The sequence below is a fragment of the Polistes dominula genome, unplaced genomic scaffold (assembly GCF_049000335.1).
Source record: "Polistes dominula isolate Pdom_NZ unplaced genomic scaffold, Pdom_raw_medaka contig_327, whole genome shotgun sequence".
NCBI classification, from domain to species: Eukaryota; Metazoa; Arthropoda; class Insecta; order Hymenoptera; family Vespidae; genus Polistes; species Polistes dominula.
The window spans coordinates 12,636-26,240 of record NW_028301043.1 but is presented as its reverse complement, the minus strand read 5'-3'; the positions used below and the strand labels follow the sequence as shown (position 1 = coordinate 26,240).

Sequence of the window (13,605 nt, the reverse complement as noted above, 5' to 3'; positions counted from 1 at the left end):
TGAGCCCTCAGGAACAGCATTGAGTGCCGTTCCGATGAAAAAGTGCCCTGGTGTGAGCACTGAGATGTCTTCTGGATCATCGCTGAGTAATTCGAGTGGTCTTGAGCGTGAGCGGTCCAGCTTAGCCAATGCCTGTGTGAGAGAACGGGCGTGATGGAGTGACTCGCGCGCCAGAGGTAGTTGGCCCATCAACTGCTGAGCACGGATCCCCCTGTAACGAGCACATACCACACGCCTGAGAACATATGACTTCACTGGGGCTCTTCCTCCGATGATCCAATAGAGTTGTCTGATGAGTGCCAGAGTCGACTGATTTTACGAGCTTGGCAGCTAAGATTGTCTTGAGAGCACTGAGATTTCTTCTGAGTAGTACGCCGATTGAGTGGCCTTGACCCAAAAGAGTCGTGAGTCTTCCATGCTTTTGGCTGAGATACAGGCTGCTGGTGTCGAGTCAAGCTCTCCTGAGAGCCTCTTGAGAAATCTATTGCAGAGAGCTGTAACTCGAAGCAACCTGTTGAGCGATGAGTATCGATGAATGAGATCCCAATGATAACTCGGAGAAGATCGTACCGCGTGATGTGCAACACGAGAACGAGCTTCTTCTGCACATGAGTCATCAGGAGTTGTATCGATCTGAGCTGGCCATGATGCCACTGATTGAGTGAGCCATGGTGGTCCCGTACACCATAGAGAGTGCTTTTTCCAGCTGATCTGTGGTTATCCCACGCGATGCACAGTCAGCTGGGTTTGATGTGCCAGGCACATACCTCCAATGAGCGTTCCTTGAGAGTTCCTGAATTTTGATCACGCGGTTGCGTACGTAATCTTTCCATCTTGATGGATGGGCTTTGATCCATGTGAGAGCTACCTGAGAGTCCGTCCACAAGGTTGTCTTATTTATGATCATGTTTAGAGTAGCGCAAACATGATTCATGAGCGTTGAGAGTAGCAGCGCTGCTGAAAGTTCTAACCTCGGGATGGTTAGCCGCTTGAGCGGTGAGACCTTCGTTTTTGAGCAAATAAGAGAGACCTTGGCGCCAGTGGACGACGAGTTAACAATGAGATACACAACGGCTGCCATTGCGAATTGCGATGCATCAGAGAAGCCATGTAGTTCAACAGCTGAATTAGAGAGAGTGTTGAACCAACGTGGGATAGAGAGCCTGGCGAGGCTAATGAGATCTTGTCTGATGCTGAGCCATTGTGAGATGAGCTGTTCCGAGAGTGGTTCGTCCCAGTCGAGATTATGCAACCAGAGAGCCTGAAGAAAGATCTTAGTCTTAATTATGACTGGAGATGCGAAGCCTAATGGATCAAAAATTTGTGCTACTTCTGAGAGGACAAGACGTTTTGAGTATCGTTTGGAGGGAGAAGCTGAGATTGTTGAGAAGTCAAACCTGTCCTGTTGAGGTGACCATCGAATACCAAGGATTTTGGTATCGCAGTCGTTGAATGAGATGCCTGAGGTCTCGCCAAGCTCAGACGAGACCTCTCTCAACAGTTCCTGAGAAGTAGAGTGCCACTTAGCCAGCGGGAATCCGCCCGCATGGCAGAGCCGTATGAGTTGTTGAGCAGTCTCCACGAGCTGTTCCACTGTGTCGGATCCTCCGAAGATGTCGTCAACATAACGCCCATGAGTGATCGGTTTGACAGCAAGAGGATACTGAGAGCCTTCGTCTTCAGCAAGCTGGAGGAGCGTTCGTACAGCCAGGAACGGTGCTGCTTTGGTTCCATACGTGACTGTAGTGAGCTGAAAATGAGATTCCTCCTGCTGTTCATTCACCCACACGATGCGTTGCAGATCCTGGTCATCTGGATGTATCTTGATTTGCCGGTACATCTTAGTGATGTCAGTCGCAAAGAGATACTTGAGTTGACGTATCCAAATGAGCAAGTCAAAGATGTTGAGCATCAGATTAGGACCAGCGTGCATGATATCATTGAGCGAGTGACCAGTGGAGCTGGCACTTGAACCGTTGAAAACAACCCTGAGCTTCGTGGTGAAGCTGTCTGGCTTAAGTACCCCATGATGAGGCAAATAGTAATGTGGCCTTCTACCAACTGAGATGTCATCGAGCTTGAGCATGTGCTGAGATTGTTCATACTCTTGCATGAACTGAGTGTACAATCGGTCGTACTGAGCGTCTCTGCCAAGTCGCCTGAGAATTCGTTGGAGCGATCGATGAGCTGTCTGATAAGAATCTCCCAGGACTGTTGGGGGCGATTTGAGAGGCATCCTGACAATGTAACGCCCTGTTGAGTCCCTTGAGTGAGTGGTCCTGAAGTGGAGCTCACACTCTTGCTCCTCAGGAGTAAGCGATGAGTTGTCCGATGATGGAGATTCTTCTTGGACCCAGAACCGTGTCAACAACTCTCGCAAGGACGAGTTTGATACCTGAGAGCTGCCGAGATGAGTTGTCCTTGCAAGCGTGACCGGTGCCTGAATTGGGCCTATGACCAACCACCCAAAGATTGATAATTGAGCAATGGGAGTTCCTTCTGAGTACCTAATGATATTAGGCCTAATGAGTTGGCCGTAGAAGTCTGCTCCGATTATGACATCTACTGCCCTTGGAACGAGAAATTCTGGATCAGCTAGAGGTAAACCCTTCAGGTGTGGCAATTCGGGTTCCTGTTGAGTCTTTATGGCCGGCAGGATGGTGGTAACTGTTTTTAACACGTGAGCTGAAATTGTCACCGTGAGTGGTCTATACCTTGATTGAAGGTTGAGCGTGACAATTCCTCTTGTTTGAGACGTCCGTGTTCCACCGACACCATAAACGTCCAGCCTTGAGTGCCTACGTTGTAACTTGAGCTGCTGGGTGAGATTTTCTGAGATGAATGAGATTTCTGATCCAGGGTCGATGAGCAGACGAACTTGAGTTGCTGAAGCGGCTGAGACGACTATTGCTGTTGCCGTGGCCAGCAATGTGAGATGACTAAGATGGGCTGAGTTAGACGTGAGATGATCGCAACTCTCAAAGAGCTGCTCTGAGCTTCATGCTTGAGAGGACTTGGATAAAGGAGCGGATGTGCTAGACACCTCCTGAGCGGTCTGATAGTCATCTCCAGATGGTTCGAAAACGATTGAGAGGTCTGCACCATGCAACAGGGTATGATGGTAGTTGTTGCATGATTTGCAATGCATTCGGCTATTGCACCTCCTTAAATTGTGCCTGCCTAGGCAATTGCAACACAGACTCCTGTCTCTCGATCAACCGTACCCGTTGGTTGACCGAATAGCTTCGCATCCTTGGGCAGACTGCGATGTAGTGGTCTTGCCCACAACAGTCACATGGATATGCAGCTCGTGACTGAGCAGGACGAGAAGTCTGATGAGTAACAGGCCTTGATGAGCTGACTGAGGGTTGCTGAGAGGCCTGATGGGAGCTTGTCCGAGTAGTCTTAGCCCCTTTTGGCACATTTGGTTGAGCAGGCGTGGATGAGGATTCTATAGTCTCCAATGTGCGGGCACGAGCGACCAGAAATTCGGTGAGCTGGCTGAGTGTCGGGAATTCATCTGTAGATGCAAGAGATGTCTCCCACCTCTCGCGAGTGTCCTGATCGAGCAGTCCAGTGAGCAGAGTGACCATGAGACAATCATTATTGCTCTCCACTGTGAGTGTCCTGAGTGCCTGAGTAGTCTCGTTAATAATATTGACCATTTTAGTCAGCGATGTGGCTTGGCGCCTTTGCATCGGTTTGAGATTGAGAAGCCTTTCGAGATGAGATTTGATTATCAAACGTTTGTTCTCAAACCTTGAAGTGAGCAATGTCCAAGCCGATTCATATGATGAGTTGTCTGGAGTTATGTTAGCAATGATCTCGTAAGCCTCTCCCTGCATCGCTGACTTGAGGTACTGGAACTTTTCTAGATCACTGAGATCCGAGCGGTCTGCTATCACTGAGCTGAACATGGCCTTGAAATCAGGCCATTTCCGGCAGTCTCCACTGAATGTTGGCACTGTCAATTCCGGGAGCCGGGAGCGGGCACGAGCACTATCGTCGGGTGAAGGAGTGGGCTGAGCGTTCTGAGTGAGTCGTTCCTTAATGCGACCAAGCAGTCGTTTTGTCTTGATCATCAATTTTGTCTCACTGATGCTGACCGTCTCCGTGAGGTAAGGATGGCTCATCTGGTTGGGAGGCCAACTACATACCAGTTGAGCGTGCTCTTGGCGGAACGATCCATGGAGCTCATCTAGCTGTTCGAGCAACATGGTCACCTCTGTCAGGGTGATCGTTTCAGATGCGTCACTAACCTGACTAAATATATCCTCTATCGACACGAGGATCTCCCTCTGAGCTTGCACACGCAATGTTAATTCAGTACTGAGTGGCACTGGCGATTGGCTCCTGGTCCGGGGACCTTGGCCATAAGTGGACGTGGATGGTACCGCCAGGCTGGTCGGTTGAGCTGGCTGAGCGGTTGCTTGGTCATCACCACTGCTTGTGGTCTTGGCCTTTTGGTCTTCATCACGCACAAGCACCATTGTGATAATTAAATGAGAGGTCCGTAGAGATAGTCACTGTTTATTCGAGATCGTACTGAGAGTCACTGATAATAAGTAGTGCCAATGAGAGAACAATGTCGCAAGAGGTAACGGCACTATTTGGTAAACACCGCGAACGAGATGACAATAGCCCGCTACTCGGGAGTGAGAGTGGGGGTAGTATTCGCGGGTCGCGCGAAGCGAGTGAGACGACACGTACTCGCAAGAGAGATGGCTATATCCCACCCTACTCGAGAGTGAGAGAGGGGGGTGCTCACGCGTCACACTAACGCGAGCGTGGGACTATTTCTCGTGACGTAAGAGCGGGCGTGAGACGGCACTACGTCACGCGTAGCCACACAACTTAAGATGGCACTATTTCGCGCGAAACAAAGCGACTGAGATGGCACTACTTTTCCGAGTAACAGAGATGGCGTGACACGACACTACGTCACGCGTAAGAGCACTACTTGAGCTGGCACTACTTTCCCGAACAAAGGAAATGAGATGACGAAATATACCGCACACAATGAACTTTACCGAATTTTTACAAATCTGCACTGCAAATGCTCGATCCGGCTCGAAGGACCAAATGTTAAGGAATTGAGTAGGTTTAAATGAGTAGAACGCCGAGCAATTGCAGTGAGTGGTCAGATTTATTAAAAATGCGTACGAGTACACCGCGTGTCGGTTGAGATTTGAACTGAGTGGCCGTTGAGCGGACTACGTTCCGAACTTTCACTGATAATGTTATACTGAGTGGACTTGAGACGGCGTGATTATATTAATCACTTATGAATCGAACGATGCAGATTATATTAATCCCACCGAACCTGTGACTTTGTGAGAAGACGTAGACAAAGCCGAGAAAACACGTATGAATGGAACGAGTCGCCTTGAACTAAATATGAGAAGACGCGTGTTGTATATGAGATGACAAAGAGAAGACTGACGAGAAGCCGGCGTCACGGCGCTTCTTCACCGCCGAGATGAGTTATGGCGAGTCTGCATTTAGCGACAACTGTAGCGAGTTCTGATTGGGCAAATTAATTCCCAAACAATATCCAAACATCGCATCTGCAAAGAGACTACTTCCTCGTAGTGAAGGCAGTTTACCTCCAGTACCTCCAAAAAATAACGAGAAGATGGAAAGTAAAAATACTTCTGGTCTACAGCCTCAATCGAGCTTCATTTCTACGTGTACATCTTCACCATCATACACTTTATCTGGGTCTTTAAGCCCATCAAAGAAACCTCATTTTCTTAAACAACCTGATTTAAGGGGTTACATGGGTTTCACGGATTCAAAAAATCGATTTTTTTGTTGCTTATTAAAATCTACAACATCTCTAGAATATTATCCGAAAATTTCAACTTGATCCGAGTAATAGTTTCAGAGATACAGCCTTTTAAAGTTGCGCGCTCAAGGCTAGCTGCTGGGCTCCGCTTGCCGTAGGTATAAAAGAGCAGCTGCTCGCCTATTTTTCATTCGTCCTTGGTTATTTTTCTCATCTTCTAAAGGTAACTAGTGGAAATACTTCATTTGGTGATTACTTGATGAACCACGAGGTTTATTTTGAGGTTATAAGTGTCCAAAGTAAATTATATTAAAAAGTGCCTAAAGTTTGAAGATCTCAATTAGTGGACGGTGCTCGTAGAAAAGATCGATCCAAGAAACGGAGACAGTCGTTCAATCCTAAAAATCCTGAGCAGCATGATGATTCTTTCATCGTTCAAACACGATTATACACCATTATCAGATGATGTTTTGACTGCAATAAAACCTATTTACGAAAATCTGAGTAAGGATGAGCTTTTGGAGCGATGTGTTGGTGGTTTTACACAAAATAGTGTAAGGAAATCAATCGTTCTGTATCCGGCTAAGGATATATAATCTCCCCGTGTTGTCGACACTACTTGAGATATAAAAGATATTCTTTATTTTCACAAGTTATTGTTTATTACAGTTACAATATAATTACGCTTCGCCACTTCTCACACTCACTCAGACCTCACACAGTCCCTACTCACTCGCTATTCTTTCACTATTCACTCGCTAATCACGTTCGAATCGAATCGCTCGCTATCGTCGCTCGGTTCTCTCTACGCTACACCCGAAAAACCGCTCTCCACGCGTGACCGTCCTCTCCTTATGAGGTTTCTCCCCCACCCTGCATCCCCGAGGGACAAAACATTTTCGAATCGTTCTCGAATTTTCCCAACGTCCAGCTCGGTCCAATAAACAAATCACTGATATCGCTCGAGAACCTTCCAGCTCACACCGACTTACACACCAACTTCTTCGCTTACAAAAGAGCAGTCCAAACACCGTCTTTCTTTATTTCGATAGTCTTTCGTTGCCTGTCTACTTATCTGAGTTTACTCTTTGATATTCAACACACCCCACAATAGCAACGAAAGTTACAACCAGTTGATCTGGAAAATTACTCCAAGAATACTTCCAGCTGGTTCTAAGATCGTTGATATTGCTGCATTGACTGCTTCTTGCATTTTTAATGAAGGAACATCATCATTATTATTAATCATGCATTGTATGGACTTAAAACTTGGCCCAAATTCCCACGAATATGCCCGAAATGCTAACGAAAACCGTATCTGCGCCGCCGAGAAAAAATCTGCGAAAGAGACTCGTGAAGCCAGGATTCGTCATAGACAGGAACAAAAGGATGCCGAGGACATTGCAGATGCAGCAGATTCATTACTTTATGGCCCAGGAATCGACGATTCTATGTAAGTTAAGAAAAAAAAATTTTTTTCCTGTTTAATGGTCACTCAAAACTTTAAACGTGTTTTTCTCAAAACTATGTTTTCAAAGTCGGTTGTCAAGATTTCTCGAAGGCTACTCCACCGATCTTGATGAAATTTTAAACAGGTCTTTAAGATACAATTTACAAGGACTTCGACGAAGGATTTTTTTTTCCAATTACAACTATCTTTTTTTTACCCAGCGATAAAAAGAGAATCCAGTGTTATAATTGTAGCGCGTTCGGTCATATTGCAAATTATTGTAAGAAAGAGAAAAGGCCCAAAGGTTCCTGCTTCATTTGTTCGTCGACGGATCACGTAATCAAAGACTGTCCCGAGAATAAAAAGAAAGCGAATAATTCTGAAGTTACGAATATTGAAAAAAAGTCACGTTCCGAATTTCACCCACAAATTGCATTGTATTTTGAGGACAATAACGAACAATTTGAAATAAATTTTACGGCTTTGTTAGATAGTGGCAGTCCTATCAGTTTCATTAAAGGTAAGTTTTTGAATCCTGATATGATCCAAGAGTGTGACAATCATGATTATTACGGAGTGAATGATTCGAAATTGAAAATTATTGGCAAAACGACACCTCATTGCACATTGCTTGATCGTACTCGTGCGATTGAGTTATTGGTTGTCGATGATAACACAATGGTTTCGCTAATAATTTTGGGTCGTGATGTATTTAAGATTTTTGAGATAGGAATTTCACAACACATCGAAAAATTGAAAATTGAGAAAAATGGAATTTCAGAAGTTGAAAAAAATATGAATTATTTTAATGATACTAATAATAACATAAATCATATTAGTGCGATTATAAATATTGAAATTGACAAAATGGAAAGTGCTTATGCACTGAAAATAAATTCTGAAATTCCATACCATTATCAAAAAGAATTGATAGAAAAATTCGAAAAAACGTATGTATTAGCTCGTAAGCCCGAAAAGCCGAAGACAAAGGCCGAGCTTTCACTGAAATGGAAAAATCATAAGCCATTTAGATTTTCACCTCGCAGACTTGCTTTTACCGTAAAAAATAATTTGAAAAATATTATTGATGATTTATTAGAGCGTGAAATAATAAGGCCTTGTGTATCGGAATATTCCTCAGCTGTTGTACTCACACGCAAGAAAATGGATAGATAAGAATGTGCATTGAGTATCGAGAATTGAATAAATTTCTAGAGTCAGACAATTACCCTTTGCCAGTAATTGACGATCAAATTGCATTGCTAAAAGGAAAAAAGTTTTTTACATCTTTAGACTTGAGAGATGGCTTTTTTCACATTGATATGGCCGAAGATTCAATTAAATTCACAGCTTTTGTTACACCTTTTGGTCAATACGAGTTTGTTAAAATGCCATTTGGATTAAAAGTTGCACCTAAACGTTTCAAAAAATTTATTAATCAAATTTTGAAAAAGGTAATTGAATCTGGTGATGCTATTGTTTTTATGGATATTTTAATTGCAACTAGTACTATTGAACATTACTTGACTGTATTAAAAAAGATTTTCAATGACTTTTCAATGACAACAAAATTGAATTACAATTGACTAAGTGTAGTTTTCCGATGACTGAAATTGACTATCTAGGCTATAAACTCACAGAGGGGGGAATCAAACTAACAAACGATCACGTAAGTGGTATTGTGAATTTCCCAGTTCCGAAAAATACTAAAGGCGTTCAAAGTTTTATTGGCCTTGTATCATACTTCCGAAAATTTATTGAGTCATTTTCACACATTGCTAAGCCGCTATATGATTTGTTGAAAATGAAAAGTGAATTCAAATTTGGTGAAGTTGAATTTAATGTTTTAATGAATTGAAAAAGCGATTGGTAAAATCATCACACGCAAAAACCGAGCTTCACTGCGATGCCAGTTCGCGAGGGTTCGGAGCGATTTTATTTCAACGCGGCAGCGATCGTAAGCTACATCCAGTATTTTATTTTTCTCAAAGAGCAACTGCCGTATAGAGTAAATATTATAGTTTTGAACTTGAAATGCTTGCTATTATTTATGCTCTTAAAAGATTTCGAGTCTATTTTTACGGTATTAAATTCAATAGTTACTGATTGCAATTCGTTAGCACTTGCATTGAAATAACACGATATCAATCCGAAAATCTCACGATGGATTCTCGAGTTACAAAATTATGACTATACGAGTGAACACAAATCGTCAGTGCGAATGCGGCACGTGGACGGCCTAAGCAGATGTAATTTTGTTGCGGTTATCGAAGATAATTCGTTTGAAACTAATTTAGTTATCGCTCAGAATCTTAATGAAAGTATTGTAAAATTGAAAAATGAATTAGAATTGTCCGAAGGTAAATTATACGAAATAAGAAATGGAGTTATTTATCGCAAAATTGGTGAAAAATTATTGTTTTACGTTCCGTCTGAAATGGAAAAAAGTATTTTATTTAAATACCATGATGAACTGGGTCACATGGGTTCCGAAAAAGTAATTGATATCGTCAGCAAAAGTTATTGGTTTCCGCAATGGAGACAAAAAGTTAAAGAACACACAACGAAATTGTTTCAAATGTATCGCGTACAATCCGGCTAGTGGCAAAGTCGAAGGTGAACTCCGAAGTATTCCGAAAGGTGATCGGCCATTTGAAACGATTCATGATGACTATGTCGCTATCTCGGATGTTCGCGTGACTACCAAAAAATATGTACTAGTGATTGTAGACTGCTTTTCAAAATTTGTTAAACTTTATGCAGCTAAATCTACAACATCGAAAGAAGCCATTGACTGCTTGAAAATTTATTTTTCATGCTATAGTAAACCAAAAAATATTGTATCAAATAGAGGATCGACCTTTACTTCAACAGAATTTTTCGATTTTTTTTTTTGTTGAATAATCTAGTACACAAAACAACGGGTGAAACTCCCAGTATTTTGTTGTTTGGTATTCCTCAACGAGGTAAAGTGCACGATCGTATAGCTGAATTTTTAATCGATGATGTAAATTGCGAAAAAAGAAACCTAAAAGAGATAAGAGATAAGGCCAGTAAAAAATAATTGAAAAACAAAATCAGGTAATAGCTCAAACCAATAAAAAGCAAAAAGACGCAATAGTCTATGAAGTAGTTGACTACGTTATGATAAAAGATTATGATAATACAGTAGGTATTTCTCCAAAAGTAATTCCACTGTTTAAAGGTCCTTATCAAGTGGCTAAAGTTTTACGTAATAATAGATATGTCATTGCTGATATACCCGGTTTTTAAGTTACTCAGAAAAAGTATGAAGGTGTTTGGGAACCATCAAACATGCGGTTATGGCGAAAGAACATCTCTCATTGAATAATTGAATTATTGCATGTTTCCATTTTAATATTGTATTGCTATTTTATATTATGCTTATTTCCAAGATGTATCTACGTTTTATGCTGTATTTGATTTTCCTATGCATTTAATTTTACTACGTATTTCCTTTTATTATGTATTTGGAAAAATCAATTTCATAGAACGACTTTGCTATACGTTCAAGGACGAACGATTGTTAGGAATGGTCGAGTTGTAAGAGTATGAGTATGTTATACGTGTGAGCCCTTTTACGTGTGGCGTGATGTACGTGTGCGTCCAGCTTATGCTAATGAACGCAAGATTTGACGGCGTTGTGATTGCCGATAAGGCCGCGAATACGACTGGCGGCGGAGTACGACACTCATTGCTCGACCCTGCTCTTGAGCGCATGGCGCTAAGTCAGTCTTTTACCATGTAATTAATAAAATCAAGTTTATATCAAGTGGCCTCCTGAAATTATTCGTCCACTCTTACAGTATATTGTAATGATACTGCAGGGATTCTTGAAGAACTGAGTTTTTCAGAAAATTCTGATGAATAGAGACTTTTTATTGATGAATCGAAGATTAGTTGGAAAGCCGGTTTACTTCATAATGGAAATAAATACCCATCAGTGCCTCTAGCACATGCAACAAACATGAAAGAAAATTATGCAAATCTGGAGGTATTACTTGAAAAAAATAAAATATTCTTAATACCTATGGAATATTTGTGCTGACTTAAAAGTTTTCGCTACACTTACTAGATTGCAAGGAGGATACACCCAATTTTGCTGTCTTCTATGTGAATAGGACAGTCGCGCGAGAGACAAACATTACAAAATGAAAACTTGGCCACAAAGAAAAAGCTTAGCACCTGGACTTAAAAATGTATCTCAAGAAGCTCTAGTGCAAAGTGACAAAATTTTTCTGCCACCACTTCATATAAAATTGGGACTCATGAAAAACTTAGTGAAAGCTATGAACAAGGATGGATAATATATTTATTGATGATACTATAGAAATTCTTGTTCACATTGATGGCATACAACTTTATAAAAGTTCTTCAATACAAGTTTGGCCAATTGCTGTAAAAATCTGTAAGGAGAACTATGATACACATCTATTTATTGCAGCAATTTACTGTAAGGATTCGAAGCCTGCAGACGTAACTGAATATCTATCAGATTTTGTTAATGAAGCAAACGTGTTAATAAAAATAGGTATTGCTGTACAGGAAAAATAACGGCTATAATAGCTGACTCACAAGCCAGAACTTTTTTAAAATGTTGTAAAGCCGCAGGAACATTCTATGCGTGCGAAAGATACACTACAAAATGAATGTTAGTGGGCGACGGAAGAAAAAAAAACATGTGTGCAGATCACACGCGTTAGAAGTGAAACATTCAAAAATCTAAGTTTCGAGAGAATGAGACGAATGTACAGTTTTAAAAATAAGATAATTATAGGATTTATTTATTATAATATTATTACCATATATAATAAAGATCACCGGTATGGTCTCTGGGTGGAATAGCTAATAAAAAGTACATTTTTCCAATTCAAGCAATAAAAATGGAATGCTAAATGCGATAACCATAGATAGAAAAAAAAAATTATAGAATATTTGTCCACAGAAAAATACGTCGTCCTAACCCAAGTAAATATATATTTTTTTGAAACTCAGGTAGATGAATTCTGTCTTTTACACTTTTCACACTTTCTGTGAATGTGAGATTTCTTTATTATGGGTTAGCATACACAAGTATTTCTTTTTGTGTTGCAACTAATAACCATAGATGCTGTTAAAGAAGGGAACAATTGTGGTCGTATTTTTTTCGTTTCATCGGGTTTTGAATTACAACGATTTTAATATCTATCATTTCCGTTGATTTATTTTATAATATTAAAAATTTTTTTTAAATTTATTTTTTATATATATTTTTTTCTATATTTGTAAAATAGGTTATATTATTTTATTCTTATTGAAAATATAAAGTAAATAAGGTTTATTTGTTTTTGTCATGTGTCTAGTTTCTTCTATTTAAAAACTTGTACGATCCAAAAGGATCATACGGTAATTAGCAGTATTCAAAATTCGCGCGCGTCCACCTCCATCAAGATTCTAGATCGATACTCATCGTGAGCATCGATCAACCACCAGTAACTACCGAAGCGCCCCTCTAGCTACCCCCACCTCTCGCCTCCCCACTTCTCCATCCCCTAGTGCGTACGCCCTGCTGGGACGGTACAAAGGGACATTCTTTCTAGTTCTTTACTGGACGCTTACGAATACACATCTTCAAGGATTATAGAGGCCACAGTGGACAAAAGGCTTTAAGAATTCACAAAGGACAACGAAAAGATCACCTTAATCTTTAAGTCTTGTGCAGGCAAGCCTATTCGACATCACAACCCTTATGGTCGTGATTGCTATAATTCAGGAAAGCGAGAGGTGAGATCTTTCCATTATTATAATTTCTATCAACGGTATTTTTCCCACGTGGTTACACCACGTGGTAGACTTTCTTGTTATAATTAAAATACATCCAGGGTTTTTATGCCGCAAGGCTTTTCCCTGACGAGCCAATAAAAAAGGCATTGTTTCTTTGGTTGGCTCAATCACGTGTTTCATTTTACACCTTAACCTAACCCTTATTCTCCACTTCATAGCATACAATCTATGATCAGAGGAATTTTCATTGAAGAATCTTTGGTCAAAACAAACTTTTCTATTTTATTGAAAAATTAGTATAAATTTCTTAAATACGCAAACATTATAATTAAAAAACATGTCTTTGGATATTTATAAAAAAAATATTCTACAATGTTGCCTAATTCTTTTTCTCTGATGTATCTGATAATCATTCCTTTTTTCTTTTTGTAAAATATTGCAGCAATAGATTAATTTAGATACATTTTACTGCTTCCCCCGGAAGGTTACACTCCTTTTACAATTATATCCTTAACCTATCTTAACACTACTCTCTCCCTCACTTCTCCCTTCCTTCCTTCCCCCTCCACTTGTCCAAAACCTC

The 13,605-nt window shown here is 40.8% G+C and overlaps 2 protein-coding genes across 2 annotated transcripts; both read right to left on the bottom strand.

The window, feature by feature from the left end:
• Positions 1-616: 616 nt before the first annotated feature.
• On the bottom strand, positions 617-1,676 carry LOC149031697 (uncharacterized). The gene is made up of 2 exons (XM_089175104.1): positions 1,398-1,676; positions 617-1,261 (listed from the first exon to the last, which is right to left on the bottom strand). Exons 1-2 carry the CDS (start codon positions 1,416-1,418, stop codon positions 617-619), a joined length of 666 nt encoding a protein of 221 aa, XP_089031230.1. The 5' UTR covers positions 1,419-1,676.
• Positions 1,524-3,066, bottom strand: LOC149031696 (uncharacterized). Its single transcript, XM_089175102.1, has 3 exons — positions 2,961-3,066; positions 1,665-2,910; positions 1,524-1,593 (listed from the first exon to the last, which is right to left on the bottom strand). Exons 1-3 carry the CDS (start codon positions 3,064-3,066, stop codon positions 1,524-1,526), a joined length of 1,422 nt encoding a protein of 473 aa, XP_089031228.1.
• Positions 3,067-13,605: the final 10,539 nt, after the last annotated feature.

Coding starts and splice junctions, on each gene's coding strand:
- LOC149031696 (XM_089175102.1), bottom strand. CDS start 3,066: ATGACTATCAGACCGCTCAGGAGGTGTCTAGCACATCCGCTCCTTTAT. Junction 2,911..2,960: donor GAGAGTTGCGATCATCTCAC/GTCTAACTCAGC, acceptor CCACGGCAACAG/CAATAGTCGTCTCAGCCGCT. Junction 1,594..1,664: donor GCTGAAGACGAAGGCTCTCA/GTATCCTCTTGC, acceptor GATCCGACACAG/TGGAACAGCTCGTGGAGACT.
- LOC149031697 (XM_089175104.1), bottom strand. CDS start 1,418: ATGGTCACCTCAACAGGACAG. Junction 1,262..1,397: donor TGGTCACCTCAACAGGACAG/GTTTGACTTCTC, acceptor ATCTTTCTTCAG/GCTCTCTGGTTGCATAATCT.